This window comes from Capra hircus, chromosome 3 (assembly GCF_001704415.2).
Source record: "Capra hircus breed San Clemente chromosome 3, ASM170441v1, whole genome shotgun sequence".
In the NCBI taxonomy this organism is placed as follows: domain Eukaryota; kingdom Metazoa; phylum Chordata; class Mammalia; order Artiodactyla; family Bovidae; genus Capra; species Capra hircus.
The window spans coordinates 36,563,918-36,591,790 of NC_030810.1; the positions used below are offsets into that span (position 1 = coordinate 36,563,918).

At 42.1% G+C, this 27,873-nt stretch overlaps 1 protein-coding gene across 3 annotated transcripts in view; it reads left to right on the top strand.

The window, feature by feature from the left end:
• The window catches only part of NFIA (nuclear factor I A), a 401,134-nt gene that overhangs the window by 313,759 nt on the left and 59,502 nt on the right, over window positions 1–27,873 (top strand). For 2 of the 3 annotated variants that reach the window (XM_005678336.3, XM_005678338.3), the window contains exons 8-9: window positions 22,764–22,942; window positions 25,331–25,496. In XM_005678336.3, the coding sequence (XP_005678393.3) occupies window positions 22,764–22,942; window positions 25,331–25,496 (345 nt within the window). The remainder of the gene's footprint in view (window positions 1–22,763; window positions 22,943–25,330; window positions 25,497–27,873) is intronic. The other variant, XM_005678337.3, reaches the window with a different exon arrangement.

Genomic DNA, 27,873 nt, shown 5'->3' on the forward strand with positions numbered 1-27,873 from the left:
TTCTGGGAAATCTACTCAGGAACCCATTCTTATTACATCCTGCCCAACTTAGTGGTCTGGTGAAGGGAAGTGGGGCAGTTGGAATGAAATACCTCAGTGGCATCTTTGTAGTCAGCATGACGGAGTTGAGATAGCTTAACATAAGACCCTATTGGGCTAAGACCTTTTTAAAGTTTGGTGGTTAGATACTTGTTATTTAAGACATACTTGCTATAGATATCATATTCCCTCTTATCCTTCTGTGAACTGGTTGGAAAGCTAATGCTTGGAGTGACATCACATCTGGGACTAAGAGTTGATGTTTTAGGAAGATAAGGCTGGATTTAAAAAAGGAGAGTCTGGCAGAGGGAGCCAGTGGAGAATAAATGTGGCATGTACATTAAGGAGAATTCAACCTCACACGTTCTTTTTATTGGAAGGAGAGGCTTGGCTTCCCTGGTAACTCAGATGGTAAAGAATCCATCTGCAGTGCAGGAGACCCAGGCTTGGCCCCTGGGTCAGGCAGATCCTCTGGAGAAGGAAATGGCAAGCCCATTCCAGTATTTTTGCCTGGAGAACCCCGTGGACAGAGGAACCTGGCGGGCTCCAGTCCATGGAGTTGCAAAGAGTCAGACACAACTGAGCGACTAACACTTTCACTTGCTCTTACTACAATCTGAAATGGTAAATCATTAGAGAATCCAGATAGGCGATCAGACTTCAAAAAGACCAGGAAGAAGAGAAAGGTGTGTCCTTTATCAGGATCCTGGGGCACTGGGGAGGCTGTTAACTGTAGTCCTGTTCAGAGTCACATGGTGTAGTCACCTCTGGATAGCACCTAGATTGTAAGACCTCTGCTGCCTTCTTTAAAATTCCTCATGGGAATACACCGACTAGACAAACACCAGTCGGTAGACAGCAGCTGTGTGATGTACCCCAGTGCCCAGGCCAGAGGTGGTATGCTAACAGAGCCCAGAACAGCAGATCCACCTCAGATTTCAATGAATTCACCAAATTCAGTGACAACAAGCAATGGTCCTGTTTTTCACTGCGAAAATTAGCTATGTTTAGAAATTTGGTGGCCACTTTTTACACAGGAAACCTCTCTTTGATGATTGCAAAGCTGAGGCAGAAAAAATAGAGCCTCTAGGGGAGTGAGTAAGTGCAGAAGCTAGGGTTGGAGGTCGAATGGACTGGTGTTTGAGTCCTGTTTCCACCACTTTTATCAGCTGTGTGAACCTGGCACAGAGCTTTGCTTCTCTGAGCCATGGGTTCCTCATCTATAAATTGAAGATCTAATCTCGACCTCAGAGAATTATATTATCTTAGGAGTAGATGAAATCATCTACTTACAGCCATGATCAGGTCAGGCAAACAATTAAGTCACCCGTTTTCATCAGGGCTTTGAAAGCCTCATGCTATCATGCTGTCCTCCTGCCTTTGCCTGTCCACACACTGCCCATCCCAAGACCAATTCGGGTACCACTTTCTACCTGAAACCTGCTCAGCTCCAACCAGGCTGCCATCATCTCTCAATCTGCAGACTCTGGGAGCCTCTCACGTCATGTCTTCACACTCCCTACACCAACTTGGTCTTACTTTGTCAGTTCACGTACATGTCTTGTTCTTTCTCTAGAACAAAACCTCTGTGAGGAAGGATCTCTAATAAACACTTTTTGATATCTTTATTGTTTCTCACACCATGGGTTTTGAGCTCAGATTTTACTTGAATGAATAAAAAGTATGTAAGTTGTGCATAAAATGTACATAAGAGATATTCATCCCATCCCTGAAACTGACAGATTTTCACTGCTTCTAAGGGTGACATATGACAATAGTTTATATGGCACTTCTTTATAAGGAATGTCCAAGATGAGGAAGAACCATGGCCTTTCATCCAAAGAAAGCTATTGCAAGATTATGAAGTAAGGTTTATTAAAAGCTATGGTGTTTCTTAGTTGATGCTATTCTAATCTTCTAATCTAAAATTGGAATCTAATTTTCTAATTTACCTTGTGAAGGTAGGGACATGTGGTTTCTTAAAATGAATCCCCTCTCTGATAGTGTCATTGTTTATGGCTTTGATAAATCATTTGACATTGTGACCTCAGTTTAGCCATCGCATGGGGGATGATACTTGGCCACCTTACCTGGTGGCTCAGATGGTAAAGAATCTGCCTGCAATGTAGGAGGCTCAGGTTTGATCCCAGGTTGGAAAGAGTCCCTGAAAAAGGGAATGGCTGCCTACTCCAGGATTCTTGCCTAGAGAATTCTATGACAGAGAAGCCTGGTGTGTTACAGTCCATAGTGTCCCAAAGAGTCAGATACGACTGAGTAACTAACATTTACGTAGTTAAAATTAGGTGAAGAAGTTAAAGACTGTGGAATGCCCTACTGACTGAGGAAGAGATTAAGTTTCCGTAAGGGTGTTTGTTACATCATTATACGTTATTACAGTTACTGTGCACTTTAAACGGAAAGAGTGGGCTTTCAAAGACTTTCTTTTAGCAGTACTTAAAATTTCAACCGTAATAAAGTATTTAATCATGACAATTCATCTTCTTCATGATAGTGAAGAAAAATTGTCATTTTTCTTTTTTCTTCCTTTTGCCTTTCTAAGAGTTGTAAATTTGCCTGATGATTTTTTAAATTTAATTTTATTTTTTTATTTTTTTATTATTTTTAATTTTTTTACTTTACAATACTGTATTGGTTTTGCCATACATTGACATGAATCCACCACAGGTGTACGTGAGTTCCCAACCCTGAACCCCCCTCCCACCTCCCTCCCCATACCTAACTCTTTTTGAGAATTATTTGGAGTACTCATCAGAGATATTTTAGAATTTCTTAAAAATTGTCTTCTCGAAACTTATGTTTCTGCCTTAAGTCTTTGCTATTTTCAAAAGCGAGATAATAGATGATGCTTAATGTAAATGCTTAGCACAAGGTAAAGCGACTCTGTGCTTTAGGGATCAAGAGGCAGTAAGGAACCTGCACGATACACGATGTTAAGCAGAGCTTGAGAGTAATTGACAAATAAGCACCAACTGAGCTTCGTCTAGAGCCGTAGAATTTCAGAATAGTGCTCTTGGAGCCTTCTGGTTTAATTCTTTTCCTGGATCCCTTAAGAATGTGTTTGGCTGTAAGTAACTGGAAATCTAAGACAAACATATGGAGTTTTCCCTGGTGGCTCAGTGGTAAAGAATCTGCCTACCAGTGCAAGAAACATGAGTTCAGTCCCTGATCTGGGAAGATCCCACATGCCCTGGAACGACTGAATCTATGGGCCACAACTATTGAGCCTTGATCTAGAGCCCAGGAACCACCACTGCTGAGCCTGCATGCCCTAGAGTGAGTGGTCTGCAACAAGAAAAGCCACCACAATGAGAAGCCTGCACACTGCAACTAGAGAGTAGCCCCCACTCTCCACAACTGGAGAAAAGGTCCTCACAGCAGCAGAGATCCAGCACAGCCATAAATAAATAAATACAATTAAAAAAATAAAAACCAAACATGGGATTCAGAACTGTCATGGTGGCACCTAAGTGCAGTCAAGGATTGAGATTTCTTCTCTTATCCATGCTTTAGTGGATTGTTCCCATCCTCATGCGGTGACCTCAGGGTCACAGTGTAGCCACTGCCCTCCGCCATGCATCTGCATTCCACGCGTTTTAAAGAAGGGAGCAGACAAGAGCCAAAAGTGCCTGCCAGGCCATTTTGCCACCTTTCATGGAATCTTACTCAGCATGATCAAAACTATGCCTCTTGATCACCACTAGCTGCAAGGGAGGCTGGAAAATCTTAAGTATTTGACAGAGCACATTGCTGCTCTGTTTAAAATTGGGGTTTTATAAGTAGGTAAATAGGAGAAAAATATTCTGGCTAGCAGTCAACAACATAGTTACTGTTACTCAGAGAAATGGGAAATCTGAGTTGGCCAGAGCCAAGACCAGAAATCTAGCCTCCAGTGCTAAGCCTTTTTCAACGTATTTCTACCTTTTCTCCACTACTGGGAGAAACCAACTGCATTTATTTCAACAGTTAGTTTGTTTTCACAATGTTTATTAGTCAAGGACATGACATAGCCATTTAGATCTTTTGATAAGTATGATACAACTCTTATTATCACACTGAGTTTTTTTTATAATAGCAGCCATAAACAGATCACTTGACCTTTTTTTATGAGCCCATGAATCCTTGCTACTGGTAAATGCAGGGTTTCTGGTAGGTGCAAGTCATTTCAAAGATAGCTTTTGAGGTCAGTTTGACTTTTTTTTAATATTGAAATTAGTGTGCAGACTCCCATTACTGTCTAGGGGCCTGTTAACTTTTCCACAAATATTTATCAAGTACTTACAGGGTACAAGGTGCTCTGCTACTTGCTGAATAGAGTGCGGAATAAAGCTTGGATTCTGGCCTCAACTTGCTTACTTCCTAGTAGATGGCAGACAAGAAACCCAGCCTTGTATTACTGTGATGGGTGCTCCCAGGGTGCTGCCAAGATCAGGGTCCACCTGATAGAACTACCATGGCAGTTGACACTGGGCGAGTCCAAACAAGTGTGACTTAACCCTCTCTCAAAGAGTACCTCCTAGTTGTAAGCAGGCAGCAACAGCAAACAATTGTGCTTTTAGACAACTAAGTACTGAGGAATCCAGACACACAAAGTATGAGCGAATGGCCAAAGCCCCATTTCTTTATGGGTCAGAACACACACACACACACACACACACACACGAAGGGATTTTAGAAGTCAGATTGCCCTGATTTTGAAGATGTGCACAATATGTATTAAAACAATAGCCATGTAAGCTTAAGATACATTGTACAGCTTTCAAAGAATCCTGCCAGTTTCTGTTCAGACATTTACATGCTCTATGAACCTCTCTAAATCCAGGATCCTCATGGCCCAATCAAGGATCTTGCCTTTAGTGATGAGACATGTGAGGGTATGAAGTCAATAGTATCTCCCAGTTTGGCTAAAGATAATACACTGCAGAGAATTATGAGCATAAGATAACTTTCCAGGAAGTCGAGGTTACCAGGAAAGGTTGGAAGACTGGAGATTCAAAGACAAGAATAGAGAAGGAAGGAAGGAGAGGAATAGTGGGAAGGCTCAGTCATCACTAGATGGCAGGGCCATTAGAACGGGACCACGTCTGTATTCTTCCTCCCAAGATTCTGTATCTCTCAGCCTCATGGATGGTGTTAGCAAAGCACTTAGTAGGTATTTGTTGAATGAGCACATAGATTTGATTGACAGCAAACAGGACGTTTGGAAATAACAGGTAGTTTTCCATCCTCCATGTGTGATAATAATACCATATTCAAATGCATGTATTTCACAGTATTTAGGGAGATGCATAGCATCGTGAATAAGTGCTCGATATACACTTGTTCTTGTTTAGTCACTGTCTTGTCTGACCCTCTGTGCCCCTATAAACCGAACGTGCCAGGTTCCTCTGAGTTTGCTCAAATTCTTGTCCTTTGATCCAGTGATGCTATCTAACCATCTCATCCTCTGCTGACCCCTTCTCTGTTTGCCTTTGATCTTTCCCAGCATCAGGGTCTTTTCCAGTGAGTCAGAAAGAGGCCAAAGTATTGGGCTTCAGCAACAGTCCTTCCAATGAATGTTCAGGACTGACTTCCTTTAGGATTGACTGGTTTGATCTCCCTGCTGTCCAGGGACTCTTCAAGAGTCTTCTCCAGCACCACAATTTGAAAGTATCAATTCTTTGATGCTCAGCCTTCTTTATGGTTCAACTCTCATATCCGTACATTTACTCTGTTTTAATTAAGAGCTTCTAGTTTCATGGACATTAAGAGAAATACTGAGCTCAGAATGATTTGATCCTCTTTTTATGGAATATTTGCTGTGGTGTTATAAATGTTTCTGCCCAAATGAAGGACCCTGAAGAAGGAAGAAGTCCCTGGTGCTCCATCACTCTCGTGACCTTGGCATCCTTCCTTGGCATGCACCCCCTACCTAAGCAGCTGGTTCATTTAGCTTTCTTGTATCATGTCAGCAGACTCCTTTGCCTCTTAGGAAATATTTTTAACTTAGTTGTAGAGCACACTAGTGCTCCTTTCAGTGGAGCTGAATTTAATTTGTCTCTCCTGGTTTAGTGCAATTGAATCATCTCAGGAAAATGAGAAGCAATTAAGTACCTGTTGCTAACAAGGTGCTGAAATAATCTGCCAACAGATGCAAAGTGTTTATTTATTATTGGAGTATGTCATTTGAGAAAACATTACGTTGTCTTTTGACAATCAGAATTGCCAGAATTGACTTTCAAATGCAGGCGTCACAGACCTAACAAGTACCACCTCTGAGGAGCACTGAGAAGAGAATAAGAGGGCTTGTGAACACTGGGCAAGGTTAGCTCAAGTGCCGATGCCGGGCCTAATGGGCACTGTTGTTGATGGGATTTGAAGGAACTGGATGGTAAAGAGGAAAAGCAGCTTTTTAGCAAAGGCCCTTTAAGTCCCAGTTCAGGAAATTATTAAATTCATTAGCCAGATACTTACAGCCAGCTATTACTACCCAGCCAAAGGAAAAAACAGTGCCAACAAATGTTTTAAAACTACAACTAAACAAAAGTCAGGAAGCGTGTAATTAAAACTGTACCTTTATTGTATTGTAAAGAGTTTCACTGTGACATGGAAAATATTTAAAGGAGAAGGCTGTTTAGCTAATTTGTCTGCAAGTGAACTGCTTAGTGGAGAAGTACCCTAAATTAACTGTAAGGCCACCCACTGAGCGAGCCTCATAAAGGGCCGTGGCTGCTCAGCTTGGTTTTGTGTAACCGTTCAATAATTACTAGATAAATGCATAACTAAAAGCTCTATTACACTAATAATTTGTACTGAGATAGATGTGTGGGACACCCTGCTGGGTTAATTTGTCATCCCCACAGCAAACTTCTAAAGAGAGCCCTTCTGCAGTGCTATCTGTTAATACGTGGTCCCAAGGAGGACAGGTTAGAGCAGTAAGACCAATTGGCTCCTTAATCTCTTAAAGAGGCAAAATGCACCCCGCCCCTCACCCCCACCCAGCCACCGGCCCTGGTGAGCGCCTGAGAAAAGAACAGGGTGATTGGTGATTAACCACGTGGACCCAGATTGAAACACTTTTAGACAAAAGGAGCTGCTCTCCCTTGGAATTTCTTGCCCCTTTCTCTCTTCATCTCTCCCTCGCTGTCTTCCACCCCCACCTCCTTGTCCCCCAACCATAAATCCACACATATAGACACAGTGAAGGCACTGGTTCTGGGCAAAGTTTCTTTGAAATCATGTCACTGACAAGACTTCTGGGTACTGCTTGCACTGTAAATCCTATGACCAGATAAATCCCAATCAGGTCTTTCTAGTTGAGCTTAATATAATGTTGATTTTATGTTTAGATTCATTCTTCATTTTTCTGTTTTCAGAGTAGAATAAAAAGTCCGTATTGGGCTTGTATCTCCATTTTATGTGGAATGCTGTCTTCTATCACACACACTCACACACTTGCTCTTTTAAATATGAAGCTCGCATTTAAGCTTTAATGCAGGGATGTCAACCTCCCCGATGGACAGAACCATAAAGCATGTTAGAGTTAAGTGAATTACTGTAGCATGGAACTGTAGCTTTAACAATGTTTATGTAGTATCAGCTTATCATCCACGTAGGCAAAGCGGGGTGAGCACTGATACTCGAAATGGGAAGGCACAGTCCTGTTGATGTGGCTGCAGTATCACACAGAGTCGCCCATTTCATGCCACGTCCTTTGTATTGTTGAAACAAGTGGATTCAATCACTCACGTGAATGGATGGCCTTTTAAAATGTGTATTTCCACAGTAAATTTTACATTTGCCATTTCTTAGTATTAAGTAGCAGTTACTTCCCCTCCACCCCAAACGATTTATTTTTCCTGGGTACAAAACACGTGTGAGGAACACCAGAGTGGACAGGTTGTAATACAGCAATAAGGGGCCTATGAGGCAAATATCGTGAAAGGAAACAAACGATTTGACCTCTGAAAAATAATGCATATGGGAGCAGAAGAGTGCAATGAAAAGCACACGGCCTGTGGGGTCACACAGGATAGAATTCAGACGCTGCCCGCCACTCAGGATCTCCGCAAGCTTGTGCCAGTCCCTTGGCCTCTGCTGGCCTCTGTTTCCCCACCTGTATGAAACTTTAAGGTGTGAATAGGAGGAGGAAGTGAAATGCCATATGGAAAGGGCCATGTATGTGGTTAGTATGTTACCAAACGTTAGCTGTCTCAGAGTCCCCCCATCCCCATATCTTCTGCTGTCTTTTTATGTGGTTCTCGTGAAAGGATTCTCACTTCTCTCATTCCTCACTCCTCAACTCCAGCTTTCTCTTTTGTCTGTTTCTGTGAGTCCAGAAGGTGTGTGTATTTCTCCTCACTGAGAGGAGTCTTATGGAAGTCTTCCAGGAGCCCCTAGAAGAGATGGGGCCTCAGGGACATGAGCCAGCCCAGTTACACCATCCCATCACTCTTGGTTGGTTGGAAGAACAGGCGCATCTCCCTAGTGGGGCCGGTGAACCCCCTGCCATGATGACTAGCCCACAGCTGTGGTGACAACTTCACTTTGACTTGTCTTCATTCAGGCATGGCTCCTGCTAAGGGATAAGCACCATTGTTATTTACACAAGTCAAATCAGCAAATAATTTTTGAGAATGTACTGTCTGCCAAGCACTGTGCTAGGCCCTAGTGAACAAACCAAACAAGCCTGTCCTGCCCCTCAGCCTGAAAGACCAGAAGAACAAACAGTTGTTACTCAGATGAGATTCATGAATTAAAGAAATGGATAATATGGCAAGGTATTAAAAGTATTTGTGGGCATTTGGATTTATGTGTGTCAGTTTGTGTGGGTCCATTGTATTGGTGTACAGTATGTATTTAGGAAACTTTAGTATCCCTGAGGGATATCTGTAGATCTTCCCGAATCCTCAAATTCCTGAATACCATAATAAGCATTGTTGAACTCTTGCATACCCAGTAATGCATCAGTCCCCGACCTTCTTGGTACCAGGGGCCAGTTTCATGGAAGACAGTGTTTTTTTGTTTTGTTTTGTTTTTTTATTTTTTTCATTTTAAAATCTTTAATTCTTACATGCGTTCCCAAACATGAACCCCCCTCCCACCTCCCTCCCCATAACATCTCTGGAAGACAGTTTTTTCACAGACTGGGATATAGGAGATGGTTTCAGGATGATTCAAGTGCATTTCATTTATTGTGCATTTTATTTCTATTATTACTACATCAGCTCCACCTCAGACCATCAGGCATTAGATCCCAGAGGTTGGGGACTCCTGCAGTAATGAACAGAAAACATGTTAATAAGTACTCTTTCAAGTGACATATTCTTACAAGTGAAAGAACGCAACCAGATTGCTTAATCACCTCTCCATTCTCCCCAAAAGAAAATAATGGATTGGTTCGTGTAACAGAAAAGTCTGAGGGTTTGTGGCTTCAGGTAGAACTGGATCCAGATGCTCAGGCAAAACCTTCAGAAATCCGTCTTTTTATCATTCTCAGATCATCTGTCCTCTGTGTGAACTTCATTCTCAGGCTGAATCTCCTCAGATCATGGCACTGATGATATGAGCAGTTCCAAGCTTAATTTCCTACCTTGTAACAGTCCCAAGGGAAAAGAAGATCTAGAGAAGCCCGACTCCTTCCTGATGCTCCGAGTGGCCTAGTGTGGGTCATTTGCTCACTTTTAAAATAATCTTTATGTTTAAAAGATAGTGATCTGATTCCCTGGTGGCTCAGGCGGGAAAGAATCTGCCTGCAATGTAGGAGACCTGAGTTTGATCCCTGGCTCAGGAAGATCCTCTGAGAAGGGAATGGCTACCCACTCCCATATTCTTGGCTGGAGAATCCCGTGGACAGAGGAGCCTGGGGTTGCTATAGTCCATAGGGGTCACAAAGAATCAGACTAACTGAGTGACTAACACTTTAAAAGATAATGGGGGAGGCAGCTGGCATGGCAGACGGTGGTCCCACAGGGGTTACAGTGTTGGTGACCCTGGTGCACAAGCCAGGCAGTGGCAGCATCTACTTTCAGACCCCACCCCTGCCCCGGAGCTGCAGGTGAGGCTTAAGGGAGGCGCCAAGGGAAGGTCATGGTCAGGTCTGACCTCAAGGAGCTACGGAAGCGCTTCAACCTGAGGAGTGGATCCTGGAGCAGTTCCCCGGCCTCTATGGCTGCCAGGAAGAGGGGATCCTGAAGCTGGAGATTGATGTGAATGAACTCCTGGATGTGGAGAGTGATGGGACCCAGCTGCCAGGGTCAAGAAGCTGCTGGTTGATTGTTACAAGCCCACTGAGGCCTCTGTCTCTGGCCTGCTGGAAAAGATCTGGGGCATGCAGAAGCACACCCTGGAAAAAGACAGTTCTCCCATAAGACAGCCACTTCCCCCCAGTCTTATAGCAGCAGCAATACTGGGGGCCTGGTGCCGTGAGCAGGACTCCCTGTGCCTCCGGCCCAGAGGGCTCTTCCCTGATGTTAAAAATAAAGGTAATAAGTTTCTCACTGGTGTGGCCTGGGTTCTATGCTGACCCGCAGAGCCTGGGGGGAGGGTGAAGTCAATGGCATAGACTGAGGTGGAGGGAAGGCTGTTACCCAAAGACACCTTCGAGCTTTGTTTCCAGAAGAACAGGTGAAGGACTGCTGGGCCGGCAAAGCTGATGGCTGCCCAGTCCAGGAGATTAGAGCACAGCTGTCCTGTGCCCAGGGCAGCAGAGTCGGCTCTCCCACCAGCCCAGTGACTTCCTGTTGCAGGTGGGGCTTGAAGAGCGCAGGTCAAACCTCGGTCTTAGGAGAGTGACAGTCCATGCCGGGGAACTCCAGGTCCATGGAGACAGTTGAGAACAGTTCAACTCCTTTTTACAAATTATTTATTTCTTCACTTGCCTGTGCTGTGTCTTAGTTGTGGTGGGCAGGATCTTAAGTTGTGGTATGCGGGATGTAGTTCCCTGACCAGGAAGAGAACCCAGGCCCCCTGCCCTGGGAGCGTGGAGTCTTAACCACTGGACCACCAGGGAGGTCCTAAGAACCGTTCAACTCTTGATTCCCGATGGCCTTGTGCTGCCACATGGCACTGCATGATCCTGAGTACTTTCAGTATATCTTAGCTTTGGACACGACTAAAGCGACTTAGCAGTAGCAGCAGCAGCAGCAACTTATCCTAAGAACACAACTCTAAGGGTAATAAATAGCCCAGAGTCCAGCACACTGTCTGGGATACAGCAGATGCTCAACACATACTTTTTAAAGGTGTGAGCCCACTGTGTACTGGGCACCTACGTACACTAATTCTGATTCTCAGAAAAATCTCTTAATGCTATTTAATCCAATTTTACAGACAAGGATATGCAAGTTCGAAAATGTTATGTAACTTTTCCTAGACTCACATAGGGAGTGAATGATTTCAAAACCCCAAATAGTTGAGCTCTAAAAGGCACACAGACATAGGATTTCCATTTTGCAGCACAGAAAACCAAGGTGCTTAGGAGGTTGACACAGAGGTAGTTGATACTCAGCTTGGGGTAAACTTTGGTACCCTGACTTCAAACACTGGCCCAATGCATCTCATACTTCTCCTTGTGTGAAATTTATCAGCAGTAGGAATAAATCCCTAAATCCTATAGGGTGAATTCAGGAGGGTGCTTTGACACCTGTGCTTTAGTAATCATGTTACTCAGACATAGGGCCTTGAACTTCAGTGTATACCTATCAGTTGGGTGGGGGTGGTGGGAAGAGAGACCGTGAATCAGTCATTGCTTTGTTTGTTGTGGGGTTTGTTTGTATTGGTCTTGCACTTTTTTATTTTAAATGTCAGCAAAGACTTGCCAACAGCACAGGTCCCAGCACTTGGTAGGCCTCCCATAGGCTAGAGAACCTCCATGGAGCTTAGCGTTTCAAATCCCAGGTCATTTGAGGGTTAACTCTCTGTTAGCCTATGTGATCATCCAATCTATGGTGGTTATTTTTCCCTTAAATGTTTTGATGTATCTCTTCTTCATCTCTAGTCTTATAGTATATCTTGCATGTTACATAGAAGCTCAAGTTCCCTTCATGGAACTGCATCTTGTCAACTTTGCTTATTAAACAGTCCCCCTTCACGTCTCCAGTAATCACAGCTGTTGTGTGGTGTCTGCAGGCATTTCACATTAGCCGTCATGGCGGCTTAGTTGATTCATGCATAAATATGGTCTATTCAGAGAAGAGGCCCAATCAGTACCAAAAGGCTAGGGCTCTATCTCACAGAAAGAGCTTGAACTAGTGTATTCACTTAGGGGGTTTTTTTAATTGCAATATAGTTGATTTATAATGTCGTGTTAGTTTCACGTTGGTTTCATTTCAGTTATATATTTGTACATGTATATGTGTATATATATTTTCTTTTTCGTATTCCTTTCCCTTAAAGGTTATTACACAGTTCTGAGTGTAGTTCCCCGTGCTGTGCAGTAGATCCTTGCTGGTTGTCTACTACTTCTCTGACTCTTGTGTTTGACTTGACATGATATACACATGGATGGGGCTTCGCCAGTAGCTCATAGGTAAAGAATCTGACTGCAAAGCAGGAAACGCAGGTTCGATCCCTAGGTATGGAACATCCCCTGGAGAAGGGAATGGCAACCCACTCTGGTATTCTTACCTAGAGGATCTCATGGGCAGAGGAGCCTGGTGGGCTACAGTCCACTGGGTCTCAAAGAGTCGGACAGAACTGAAGCAACTTGGCGTGTATGCATGCACATACACATGGATGTGGGAAACCAGCACATACCCAAGGCATGTTAATTAACAGTGAAAAGGGTCAATCAAAGAGTGACAGTGGCTAGTTAGTGGGAATACAGAAGGCAAGCAGTTTGCTTTGGAAGCCTTCCAAAAGATGAGGCATCAGCGGGAAGTCTAGCTGGGACAAGGACCAGGTTTGGTAGGCAGTGGGTAGGAGGGACAGAGATTATCTGGTGCTCAGCTCACAGAGCATTGTCGGTGTTTGGAGAGTGAACAGGAATTATGTGGGTCTACACAAAGAGTTGGACACGACTGAGCGACTGAACTGACTGACTGACTGACCCCCAGGGGCCATTAGACTATGGCCCACCAGTCGAATCTAGCCCTCTGCTTATTTCTTAAAAGAAAATGTTATCAGAACATTTTATGGCTATGCTCATTTATTTATGTGATATCTATGGCTGCTCCTGCATTGAGTAGTTACAGCAAAAACCAGGAGGCCTGCAAAGCCTAAACTATGTCCTCTCTGGCCTTTATAGAAAATGTTTGCCAACCCCTAGTCTAGACTATAAACCAGGGCCTTTGAGAAAGAAAGGTCTTTAAGTAGCAAAAATTGATCTAAATTAAAATTTTAAAAGACCTTTTTCACCCCTTGCTATATTTTTTAAATTTATTTTTCCAAGATATTGGAATTTGATCTCTATCCTGAACTTCTACCTTAACTCAAATAGAATAGAATATATCAGTTATCTTGGAAGTCTACTGTAACAAAAAGTTACTTTGTTTGGTAGCAATAACATAAAAATACTGGTGTTTTGCAAGTCATCATGAAATATCGTATATTTCTCTCATTTGATATACCCACGTTCTTTCACACATATTCAGTGATGTTAAAGACGTGTTTTGAAAACCTTGGTTTGAGTCAAACATTTGTTATTTAGAAAAAGTTCCACCTCCTAAAGGCTTGAAAACCATTGCCAGTTCCTTGTTCCTTGTGTCTCTGTTAAAATAAATCCCAGAACTCCAAACTTCTAAACTTTCGTGAATGGCAGGTCTGACTCACAAATGATGTATAAATTATAGCTATGGACCAGTAAGATTTCTCAGCTTTACGTAGGCTATCATGGTGTTACATATTGTGGTTTTGAATTTCTAAAGAAGCAAACTCCATAGTAGTTGACAGCCCAAACAATTCAAGTTCCATTTGCCCTTATGGAATGCTTTTTTTTAAGTGTGTGTGTGTGTGTGGTTTTTTTTTTCTTCTACTTTCTGCTCCTTTTAGAACTGTGCCTTATTAAAATCTTTACTTTTAAATATGAGTAGTCAGGATTTCTTAATGCCACCTTGTACTTTGTGGAAATGGTTATTTTTGTCTAAATAACATCTTACTGCTGAAGACAGATGAGTAGCTTTTTCTTGTAATGGTGCTAACAGAGAGAAGCAGTTTGGAATTTCACCTGTTGCCACCGACAGTGTCAATTAATGGTAAGACTGAAGTTTCCCAAATGCCAGGCCTTGGGAGTGGTCATTCGCTCTATGAGCAAAGAAGACTGTGTAACGCCATCTGACAAGCACGCTGCACCTGAAGGAGGATTTGATTTTATTGTTTGCCTTGCTCTCCTAACAGCTTATCTTTGGAGCCTCCCATAGAAGAGAGACGAGGATCTAAGGGCTGGTGCCGGAAAGCAAAAGCTAATATGAAATAAATCTAATTCTCTGTCCAACCCGTGAGAGTCTGCAGTCGTTCCTGGACGAGAAATTAAGTCAATGTCAAGCCTAAACAGAAGAATATACTTCAATCATGAATTCTTGGTTTGAGAAAAATGTAGGAGGGTTATTAGAACTTTTAAACGTTCTGGTTGGGCAAGACTGCTGGCAGTGGTAAAGAGAGGTGATTTTCTTTTGTCTCTTTTTTTTCTAAGACTTAGAATGAATTAGAATGAAATACAAGATACCAAATCCATGTGGCCATGACTCCCTGGCCATCCTTGAGCTGGAAAAATTGTCTATATAAAGTCTCTTCCCTGTAGTGGACTCTCAGACCAAGAATCAGTTGTTGGACCTTCGAAATCTCTCGGCATACACAGTAATACAGTAATGACTTTGACCTTCTCTTCCCCAGTCTTAATCAATTATGCCTTAAAGGAGGAAGAATACTTTTAAGTTAAATATATATATATATATATATATATAAAATATACAATAACATTTAATTTTAAACTTTTCCTCTTTCAAACTAAAACCAAAGAGTCTTTTAAATAATTGGGGCCACAGTGGGGTGGAGGTGGGGGGCGGTGCACAGACAAGTAAACCAACCTGCCTGACCTGCTCTCTTTTTAAGTATCCAGTAATATGATCATTTTGCAATAAATAACTGAGCCTACACCTCTGGGAAATTCTGGGTCTCTGCTTCTTTAATTGTGGCTACTTTGTTCAGATGTGTAGGCAGTGCCATTCCAGCCAAAGAAACCAGATCAAATTTCCTTCCTTCCCATCTTATTTGTATTCTTAATGAAAAGCCCAAGCAGTTGTTTGAAACAAGGCTGGCCTCTGGTTAAAGTTTAAACTAGTAGTGAGATCCATCTCAAACGGAGTGTTTGTGACACTTTTTGCTGCTCCTGGCCTAGGGTACTAAGAGTGTTAGACCCCAGAAGCAGCCAATTTTGTAGTGCCTTTTAATATACAAAATTGTATTAACATCAACATGGATACAGATGGATGCACTGCAATAAACTGTAACCACTTGAGAAAAGCCTTTATTGACTCTCAAGTAAATAATGCACATTTTAAAGGATCTAAATATGCATTTACATAATGTGCTATAATTTTTTATTGTGTCAACTACTCACACACGCACATCCATAAGAGATGTTTTTCTCCGTCAAAAATCTGGACTCATACCATTATCTTGCATTGCATTAGCACCATGCCAGAGTCACAATGGTAGTTTCTCTTCTCTAGGGCCTGAGCTGACCATCTCAAACTACAGTTAGTCAGTTTTGCTGATTGAATAATTGGTTGGTTAATTAAACCCCAGTGACACTTTCTAAAATAATTTGTGACCACTTGTTCGAAAACTTAGGCACACTAAAAACACCTAATCCAAGATAAGAGAGAAATGAAATAGAAAAGAAGGAAAACCAGATTTATACATGGCTGGAATCTTAAATCTGAGCTTTAGAGCAATGGAAAAACCCAATGCAGTCTCATTGTTCAGGAAAAGAATGCTGCTAGAAGGTTATCCGGAGAAATCACATGTATTTAATATTCTCCCTCAGGGCTCACGTGGTAAAGAATCCACCTGCAATGCTGGAGACACGGGTTCAGACCCTGGATCAGGGAGATCCCCTTGAGAAGGGCATGGCAACCTACTCCAGTATGCTTGCCTGGAGAATTCCATGGACAGAGGAGCCCAGTGGGCTACAGTCCATGGGGTCGCAAAGAGTCAGACATGACTAAGCGACTGACATACACACACACACACACATACACGGAATATATTTTGTGATGTGTGTAACACAACTGTTTTCTGTTGGAAGAAATGAAAGCACGGGATCTTGAATGATTTATATCCTATTCCAGTGAACTAGTGGGAAGCAGACATCCAAGGCATGAGAAAGTAGGGGTTGTGAAGAATGACCCTTTGAAATGCAGATTCAGCAGTCGTCTAGTTTGAATCTACAGGCTAAATGATTTCCTGGTATTAATTAAGAGTTAATTGATTATTATAAATCAACCATTATAGAGTGAACTCCACACAGTACCATGTGTTTTCAGGTTTGTGTTACAATAAACTATATGACACAAGGGAAAGAGGAATAATTTTTTTTAGTAAAATGTAACAAGCTCTCTTGAAGAGATCTCTAGTCTTTCCCATTCTGTTCCTTTCCTCTATTTCTTTGCATTGATCACTGAGGAAGGCTTTCTTATTTCTCCTTGCTATTCTTTGTAACTCTGCATTCAGATACTTGTATCTTTCCTTTTCTCCTTTGCTTTTCACTTCTCTTCTTTTCACAGCTATTTGTAAGGCCTCCCCAGACAGCCATTTTGCTGTTTTGCATTTCTTTTCCATGGAGACGATCTTGATCCCTGTCCCCTGTACAATGTCACAAACCTCCGCCCATAGTTCATCAGGCACTCTATCTATCAGATCTAGTCCCTTAAATCTATTTCTCACTTTCACTGTTTAATCATAAGGGATTTGATTTAGGTCATACCTGAATGGTCTAGTGGTTTTCCCTACTTTCTTCAATTTAAGTCTGAATCTGGCAGTAAGGACTTCATGATCTGAGCCACAGTCAGCTCCCAGTCTTGTTTTTGCTGACTGTATAGAGCTTCTCCATTTTTGGCTGCAAAGAATAGAATCAATCTGATTTTGGTGTTGGCCATCTGGTGATGTCCATGTGTAGAGTCTTCTCTTGTGTTGTTGGAAGAGGGTGTTTGCTATGACCAGTGCGTTCTCTTGGCAAAACTCTATTAGCCTTTGCCCTGCTTCATTCCGTATTCCAAGGCCAAATTTGCCTGTTACTCCAGGTGTTTCTTGACTTCCTACCTTTGCATTCCAGTCCGCTATAATGAAAAGGACATCTTTTTTGGGTGTTAGTTCTGAAAGGTCTTGTAGGTCTTCATAGAACCATTCAACTTCAGCTTCTTCAGCATTACTGGTTGGGGCATAGACTTGGATTAATGTGATACTGAATGGTTTGCCTTGGAAACGAACATAGATCATTCTGTCATTTTTGAGATTGCATCCAAGTACTGCATTTTGGACTCTCTTGTTGACCATGATGGCAACTCCATTTCTTCTAAGGGATTCCTGCCCGCAGTAATAGATATAATGATCATCTGAGTTAAATTCACCCATTCCAGTCCATTTTAGTTCGCTGATTCCTAGAATGTTGATGTTCACTCTTGCCATCTCCTATTTGACCACTTCCAATTTGCCTTGATTCATGGACCTGACATTCCAGGTTCCTATGCAATATTGCTGTTTACAGCATCGGACCTTACTTCTATCACCAGTCACATCCACAAGTGGGTATTGTTTTTGCTTTGGCTCCATCCCTTCATTCTTTCTGGAGTTATTTCTCCACTGATCTCCAGTAGCATATTGGGCACCTACCAACCCCGGGAGTTCCCCTTTTGGTATCCTATCATTTTGCCTTTTCATGCTGTTCATGGTTCTCAAGGCAAGAATACTGAAGTGGTTTGCCATTCCCTTCTCCAATGGACCACATTCTGTCAGACCTCCACCATGACCCATCCATCTTGGGTGGGCCCACATGGCATGACTTAGTTTCATTGAGTTAGACAAGGCTGTGGTCCGTGTGATCAGATTGGCTAGTTTTCTGTGGTTATGGTTTCAGTGTGTCTGCGCTCTGATGCCTCTCACAACACCTACCATCTTATTTGGGTTTCTCTTACCTTGGGCGTGGGGTATCTCTTCACGGCTGCTCCAGGAAAGCACAGCCACTGCTCCTTACCTTGGACGAGGGGTATCTCCTCACCGCTGCCCCTCCTGACCTGGAACTTGGAGTAGCTCCTCTCGGCCCTCCTGCGCCCACGCAGCCACTGTTCCTTGGACATGGGGTTGCTCCTCTCAGCCCCCGCCCCTGACCTTGGGCGTGGGTAGCTCCTCCCGGCCGCCACCTCTGACTTCGGGTGTGGGGTAGCTCCTCCCGGCCCCTGCCCCTGACCTTGGGTGAGGGGAAGCTCCTCTCAGCCAAGCTTCCCTGCGCTTCTGCGCAGTCCGTCACAGCCAGCGGACCAAAATGGTATGGTATGGACCTAACAGAAGCAGAAGATATTAAGAAGAGGTGGCAAGAACACACGGAAGAACTGTACAAAAAAGATCTTCACGACCAAGATAATCACGATGGTGTGATCACTCATGTAGAGCCAGACATCCTGAAATGTGGTCAAGTGGGCCTTAGAAAGCATCACTATGAACAAAGCTAGTGGAGGTGATGGAATTCCAGTTGAGCTATTTCAAATCCTGAAAGATGATGCTGTCAAAGTGCTGCACTCAATATGTTAGCAATTTGGAAAACTCAGCAGTGGCCACAGGACTGGAAAAGGTCAGTTTTCATTCCATTCCCAAAGAAAGGCAATGCCAAAGAATGCTCAAACTACTGCACAATTGCATTCATCTCACACGCTAATAAAGTAATGTCCCAAGTTCTCCAAGCCAGGCTTCAGCAATACATGAACCGTGAACTTCCTGATATTCAAGCTGGTTTTAGAAAAGGCAGAGGAACCAGAGATCAAATTGCCAACATCCACTGGATCATCAAAAAAGCAAGAGAGTTCCAGAAATACATCTATTTATGCTTTATTGACTATGCCACAGTCTTTCACTGTGTGGATCACAATCAACTGTGGAAAATTCTGGAAGAGATGGGAATACCAGAACAGCTGACCTGCCTCTTGAGAAACCTATATGCAGGTCAGGAAGCAACAGCTAGAACAGGACATGGAACAACAGACTGGTTCCAAATAGGAAAAGGAGTACATCAAGGCTATATATTGTCACCCTGCTTATTTAACTTCTATGCAGAGTACATCATGAGAAATGCTGGGCTGGAAGAAGCACAAGCTGGAGTCATGATTGCTGGGAGAAATATCAGTAACCTCAGATATGCAGATGACACCACCCTTATGGCAGAAAGTGAAGAGGAGCTAAAAAGCCTCTTGATGAAAGTGAAAGAGGAGGAGAGTAAAAAAGTTGGCTTAAAGCTCCACATTCAGAAAACGAAGATCATGGCATCCAGTCCCATCACTTCATGGGAAATAGATGTGGAAACAGTGGAAACAGTGACAGACTTTATTTTTTTGGGCTCCAAAATCACTGCAGATGGTAATTGCAGCCATGAAATTAAAGGACGCTTACTCCTTGGAAGGAAAGCTATGACCAACCTAGATAGCATATTAAAAAGCAGAGACATTATTTGTCAACAAAGGTCCCGCTATGGTTTTTCCAGTAGTCATGTATGGATATGAGAGTTGGACTGTGAAGAAAGCTGAGTGCTGAGGAATTGATGCTTTTGAACTGTGGTGTTGAAGAAGACTCTTGAGAGTCCCGTGGACTACAGGGAGATCCAACTAGTCCATTCTAAAGATCTGTCCTGAGTGTTCTTTGGAAGGACTGATGCTGAAGCTGAAACTCCAATACTTTGGCCACCTCATGCAAAGAGTTGACTCATTGGAAAAGACCCTGATGCTGGGAGGGATTGGGGGCAGGAGGAGAAGCGGATGAGAGGATGAGATGACTGGATGGCATCATTGACTCAATGGACATGAGTTTGAGTGAACTCCAGGAGTTGGTGGTGGACAGAGGGGCCTGGCGTGCTGCAGTTCATGGTGTCACAAAGAGTCAGACACGACTGAGCGAATGAACTGAACTGAACCAAGAAACTAAGGTCTACATTTTAGTTGTTAATGATTTTCTTTTACATATTTATCAACAAGAACAACAGCAACAGAAAGGGCAAGGGTGTTGATTAAACAATTAAGGGAGGAATTTCATGGTCCCGTTAAAATATTTCCTCTATCAGGTTTCTTTAACTTTTATCTGTCCAGTCTTTGCTCAAGTAATTTTTTCCCTTGGACAGCATTCTCTGCTGGCCACAACAATTTCATAATCTCACAACCATTCATCACTTTCCACTTGAGCACCTGAAGCATTGCCACTTTATTATTAAGGTCTGCTTCCTGTAGGCTCTTGACAATGGAGGTGCCACCTTTGTGTTTGTTATGCTGCAAAAGTTGAGTGTATCATTTCATTGTGCTCAGTACATTCCCAGCCTCATTTGGGAAATGCCACATTCCATCTCTAACTAGAAACTATTTGGTCAAATACAGGCCACTGGGTGAAAGTTTCTTTCTACCAGCAAAGACGAGCATACCATATTAGATGAAAAAATTCCTTGGGTTCTTTAAAGTTTTTTGCATCGCAAGAGATGGCTAAAGTCATTTAACTTTCTAGCTGCAGATTTTAACTCAGAGATTATATAATGGATTTCAAGATTTATCATCCAGTGTGTTAAGTCCTGGGCTTCCCAGATGGTGCTAATGGTAAAGAACCTGCCTGCCAATGCAGGAGACATAAGAGAACACAGGTTTGATCCCTGAGTTGGGAAGATCCCCTGGAGTAGGACATGGCAACCCACTCCAGTATTCTTGCCTGGAAAATCCCATGGACCAAGGAACCTGGCAGGCTACAGTCCATAGGATTCCAAAGAGTTAGACATGACTGAAGTGACTGAGCCCACATTAAATCCTACGTTTTACCAGTTTTTCTATAAGCTCCATGAGTTTTTACTGGGAAAAATTTTTTAAGTTTATATTTATTTGTATGGCCACTTTATTAATTTCTGTACCACTGATATATCTGATCATTCATTGTACCATCAGCAGATATTTACTGAGTTCCAGACACTGTTCTGGGGATATGACAGTGAATCTATTAAATGGATGGAGAAACTATTTACTAAGATGGTGAAGAGAGAAGAGCCAATACAATTGGTTTTATTCAAGATGCCCTCAATTGTAGGACTGAAAACAACTTTGTGTCATCTCAATGTTGTATCCCAAGCCTGTAGTAAGAGCCTAGGAATATTTTTGGATAGATTAAAGGTTGCATGAATGAAGGAATCTTATCAAGTCATCTGCATGATATGGACTGGACTGTTGCTCCCATTCCAAACTCCTGTTTCTACTCTTGAAAAACTACAGATGCCACTCAAGACCTCAGAGTTCTTACCACTCCCAATTATTAGTAAGAAAATGCCCCAGTCCTACAGATACAGTAGAGAACAAAGAACCCATATCCAGGGATCAATAGAGATGCATCCTTTTTTGACAGTCCTCAGACTTACTAATCAAATGGTGGTAGAAAGTGTGGCCAGTCTTGCTTAATTGCTCTTCAGTTTTATTGAGTCATTCTCAATGTTAGGAAAGTCTTACTTTCCAAATATTTGGGTATTCATTTGTTTCCACTTTGCAGGGGCTCCTTGGGTTTAAAGATTTAAACTGCAAGAAGTAAGGAAAAATAAATGCTCTCATCTGCTTCTACTTGGGAGATGTCTCTCTGGTCCTCTTTGGGAGATGAGAGCTGCCATGTTGGTGTTATTTGGTGTGTGTCTTCAGCCCTTCCCACATGCTCTTCTTATCCTAAAGTAGGCTTTACCAATCACCCTTCCACGTCAAGGGCAGAAGTCTTCCAAGGCAGGATTATTAAGCACTTCACATACAGTTTTTTAGCCTAATACAATATTCTTCCTATATCAGTGAAACTCAATATATAGGTTCAGATATAAGGGAGTGATAGTTGTCTGAGTCTTTCATCAGTTTGTATGAGCAGAGGGCTAGCAATTTAGCAGGGGTCACTGCCTATCTCCTCTGCCTGGGTGTTTCCCTGCTCTAACTAACATCTATGCCTTTCAGAGTTTGGCTTTGAAACCTTGTGTGTAAAGTGAGGCACCCAAATTGCCTGGGTTCATTAAGTGATCATTTACTACAGACTTCAAAAAAATTTCATCCTGAATTAGTCCCTAGAAATTTCCTTGAAAGGGTGTATAAGAGCTTTAACAATGAATTATTGTCTATGGAATGCTCAGCATGAAAGGGGATCCATATGTGCAAACCAGAATTTGTCATATGTAATGTCAGTTAAATCAGGGCTAATCTACTAAATACAATTTTTATTGCCTGCTTCATTAAAAAGGCTCTTAAGGTAATGAATAATCTTCAGCTTCACCAAGGATTATTAATGCCTTTATAACTCATGTCCACTGAAAATAGAAGGACAGCTTGAAACTCTACCCGAATCTAACCTCCATGTTTGTCTTAGAGCTTTAAGGAGAAAATCTATCAGACCTCTCCAGTATTAAATGCTGTCACACGAGCAGTTACTATGAATTGAGGCAGGAGAAGACATTTTAAGAGGAAGTTGAATCTGGTTTAAATGCTGTGGCAAAGCAAGTCTTTCTCTGTTAACTCTGATGTTTTGTTTTCCTACAGCAAGTCCACACGCGACACCATCGACTCTTCATTTTCCGACATCACCCATCATCCAGCAGCCCGGGCCTTACTTCTCTCACCCAGCCATCCGCTATCACCCTCAGGAGACGCTGAAAGAGTTTGTCCAACTTGTCTGCCCTGATGCTGGTCAGCAGGCTGGACAGGTGGGGTTCCTCAATGTAAGGAAAATTCTTTTTTTTTCTCAATTTCTTTAGAAATATTAACCAAATGTAAAAATAACAAGGGGAGACCTTATGACCCTGTGACGTGGTACTCCAATGTTGTGCTGACTGACTACAGGCAAATGTCATATTTATTCTAGATTGTGGGAAAGTTAACTTACTCTAAGAGGGATTGGCCGGGATTTAAAAACAGTGTTTGTGTTAACTTCGCAACTGTCAAGTTTATGGATATAAATCATCTTAAGGGTGAACTGTATAACCTTCTAAGGTCTGTAGGCAGATAATTCCACCTCCTGCACACTAACCCAAGGGCTCACACAGTTAACAAAATAGAAAGACCAAATAATTTTAAATAATGATTTTGAGTGGTAGGGAGAGGAGAGGGCACAGATGTTTCAGATCAGCTAAGTTGATATTTTTTAAAAATAGTCTTCTAACACTTTACATCAAGTTGACCAATACTTGAACTCAAGATGCTCGAAGTAGTTTATTATAGTTTGCTATTTCTGTAAGTAGGTATCTTTCCCACTTATCTTTGTATAAAGCTAAACAGTCTAGATAGATTTGAATGAATTTTAATTTTTTTTCTCAAATAAGCTAAATCACAAACTGAAACAATATTCCTAATGTAAAAGTGATTTTTTTAAAAACTTTTTATTTTGTATTGGGACATAGCCGATTAACAATGTTATGATAGTTTCAGGTGAACAGCGAAGGGACTCAGCCATATATATACATGTATCCATTCTCCATCAGACTCCCCTCCCGTTTTTCAAAAATCACAAATTTTGTTTCAAATGTAGAACCAAATGTTTACAATGGATAGCTATATCCCAAGGCCAATAATAATAAATTGGAAATAATGAACAGCGTAAAGCCAAATGTAATTTTCCCTTTATCCTAATAACTGCACATGAAGCCACAGATGAACCATAATTATGATTGCCTAATCTAGAATATTTTATCACACCATTCTATCACTGATTTCCTTGCTTGAAGAAATACCTGATTCTGCATATCTGAGACAGAAAAGGCAGCTTTGACTAATGTCTGGTGATGTGTTAGCAGATACATTTCTGTCTAGACAACAAATCAATATGGAGCCTTTTTTCTTTTTGCTTGTGTATTCATTTGCTTGGCTTATTCTAAAGCATTCACTTATGGACTTTTAGCCCACTCAGAAATAACACGCAGGCAAGTTGGTTGGCAAGAAAGCACAACATTCTGACTGTCAGATGAGATTGTCTTTGAGGAACAATACTAAATATATAAGTGAATGTTGATGAGGGAGTGAGACTTCCTCTGCAGAATTATTAAGCTTAAACTTAAAAGCCTAGGACAGCAGCATCTCCTTCAACTGAATTTTGATTCAGGACTAGAGCTGAAATAGGAGATGTTATTGCTGAGTGAACGATGTCACTGAAGACCGGAGGCAGAAAGGCCACTTGGGAAGCCATGAAAAGACTGATCACCAGCATCAAGCATCTGACTTTCAGATTTCTAACTTCTTTTTTAATAGTCCTGACATCATCCTGTATAACTGTCAAATGCCCAGTTTTGCATTTTGATCAAAATTTTATAGGGTTTAAGGCAGGTCTCTTCATGGGACTATGTCGAAAAACTTGAAAATAAATGGATTTTATTGCTTTCTTCAGAAGAAAACTTTTCTTTTGTTAAAGAGCTGTTACTTGGTTGTTCAAACATCAGGCAGCCAAATAAATATGACTCTTATGGCATATGCTTATATAATTTAAATCAAAATTAGAAGTGATATTTTTCCTTAGCAGAATTTTGACAGCTGAATTCTAAAGTTTCTGTGCCTGATGTTATACAATATGTGAAAGAAATTTTTTATGTTCACTTAACATATTTATTAAATGTTATATAATATCAACTTTGAAGAGTGAAAATAAAATATTTTTTTAATCTCAAATGCATATTTAGGAAACTTCATTATATCTATATAAATAGGCATGATGGAATAATTCCGCATTCTATAAAATACTTATAAATTAAATTAATATCTAATAATCATGAGAATGATGACAAAGATCACAGTTAGTACTGGATCAAAGCATTCCAAGCCCAAGTTGACAGGTCCTTTCATAGAATCAGATGCAAAGAAGGTCAAAGTAATTCAAGAGATAAGTTTAGGATACGTGGAGCATTTGTGCCTAGACTGTACTTTTGTGGAATGTCTTAAGAACAACCTACATTTCGTCATCCATATGCTCTTATGGAAGAATTCAAGCAGCTAGAATACTTAGTAATTTGCATAAAATGTGCCTAACGCTAAACGAATCCTTTGTTTTCAGAAGCAGCTAATGGTTCTTCTCTGTGTCTTCTTTTTCCTGTGCATGCTTTGTTTTGTTCCCATCCCGGCAGCCCAACGGGAGTAGCCAAGGCAAAGTGCACAACCCATTCCTTCCCACCCCCATGTTGCCACCACCACCGCCACCACCGATGGCCAGGCCTGTGCCCCTGCCGGTGCCAGACACAAAGCCTCCGACCACGTCAACAGAAGGAGGCGCAGCCTCCCCCACCTCACCAAGTAAGTATGGCTGAGACAAGGCGCCGGTCACTTACAAAGCTCTGTGCACTTGAATCCACATCTCAGCTTGGCCCCTCACTGCATAGGCTTTAGTGAAAGGCATGATCCCCGGTGATGGTTGTAGCATGAGTTTGTAGAACCAAGACCAGATCAAAGCAGGTACTACTCTAGGGTACCACCAACTATACCAAGTGTGAAAATCACTGGGTGTTTGGGTGGATAAAATCGTATAACTACATGTGCAGGACTGAAAGTCAAAATATGAATTATTCAGTGTTGCATATTATTTGAGTGGCTTTGAATGTTATTCTCATGATCATCAAACAACATCTACCTGTATGAATCTTATTAGCAAAAATTCCTCATACTTTGGTAGAGCCCTGCCTTCCAGTAACTTGCAATCCAAGAGAAATGCATATGATGACCTACAAAGGCTAGGTACCTCATCCATCAAATAGAAAAAAAAGTTTAGATCAAAGTAACCAATTCGAAGGTGTGTACATTGAACATTCACCAACAATAAGAGCCTGGCAGACGATCGGAGCTAGTAGCCGTGGCAGTTGCCTAGCTAAGGTTGGCAGAGGGAGGAGATGGAAGATGGAATTGGAAGGAAAGAGAAAAGAACTCTTGGCTCTTCTCTGAATACTCTGGGAAGTGTGATCAGACAATACAGGATTATTTGATAAATTAGAGAGAGAACAACTCTCCTGGTATTTCCTGATATTTTTAAGATGACAAGGGAATAGAAATAGGTTGAACACATCAATTTGGCTTGTATTATACCTGAAATAACGACAGGAAGAGTGGTGGCTGCAGGCACCCAGGTAGTGGATGGGACTACCTAATCTTGATGGGGGTGTGACGACCACCTTCTCTAAAGCACCGCGGGGGGATCAAGGCATAGGAAAGAATGAGAGCTGTGACAGTGTCCCTACAGAGAGGAGGTCTTCAGGAAGTGAGGCTGGACACAAGGCACCTACAGAGGAAGAGGTGAGCACAGACCAGGAAAGAAGCAGTAAGATCAAGAATGTGAGCAGCAGCTGTGGAAAGTGAATGGAAGAAAGCCCAGGAAGAGCTCTTTTCCAGACATAAGCTCTGGGCTTGGACAGCCATTTGGATGAATATAGTGAAGGACGATTCAAACCTCTCGGTGTTGGGGACAGTGTGGTATTGAGTACAGGAGGGCCAAAGAGAACAAATGAGCCTCTGTTGATACAGTGTTCATTGAACTTAATGTGGGGGATACTGATTTCCGATATCTAGAGCCCCTCATGGGTATGGGTGAGAGTCAGGTTATCTAGTATGTATTCATTTTGATAATGCACGCAGAAGTGAGTGGCATTGTGCATGGATTCTGGTTTTATAGCAAAAAGACTGAGAGTCTAGAGGAAAATCTGGGCAGGCTTACTTCTCTTGGTAAGAAGTGGTTCAACAAAGGAGAAAACCCTGAGTGTCCAATGACATAGGAAGCAAACTAGGCTTGCTATCAGGATCTTGGATGCTCAGTTCAGAAAAGAAGCTTCTGAGAGGTAGAAGCTTGTAGGTGAGTCCTACTTATTGTGTATTCACGTAACATCTTCAAACTAGTCAGAGAATAACCATCCTCAAACTCCATTAAGTCTGGTTCCTCGGGATATTGACTTACACGCTGGCAACCGCATGCTTACTGTGCTGTTGTACCACTCGTGCATATGGTACCGCTTTTCTCTCTATATGTACAGGACATTGGCTGAGCTCTCCAGAAAACCTTGTTTAATATTCTTATTCTACATAGAATAAGTCTAAAGGATAAGTGCTCAAACCCCCACCTTTCACATTGGTAGCTATGTTTCCCTTCCAATCCCAAGTTTCCTCATCTGTCGAATATAGGCAGTAATCCCTAGCTGGGCAAGGTTATGTGCAATCAGCCACGATAAGCACCACACCACCACCAAATAAATTGGAGCATTATATTATCTCCCAGGGGCTTATCTGTTGGCTCAGACAGTAAAGAATCTGCCTACCATGCAGGAGACTTGGGTTCTATCCCCTGGGTTGGGAAGATCTCCTGGAGAAGGGGAATGGCAACCCACTCCAGTATTCTTGCCTGGAGGATCCCATGGACAGATGAGTCTGGTTGGCTGCAGTCCACGGGGTGGCACAGAGTCAGACACAGCTGAGCAACTAACCCTTTCACTTTCATTTCATTATTTACCAAAACTCTTAACTGGTGGAAGCCTCCCAGGCTAGGCTAATGAAGAAACGTGTCTGTAGGACATGTAGAAGCTACTCAACCCCTCAGTCAGGTTGGTACCTTTGAGTCTCTTCCCCGGGCTTCCTTCTATGGATTGAATCTAATGCCTTGTATGAGAATATAACCACTGTCCTCTTGTGCCCA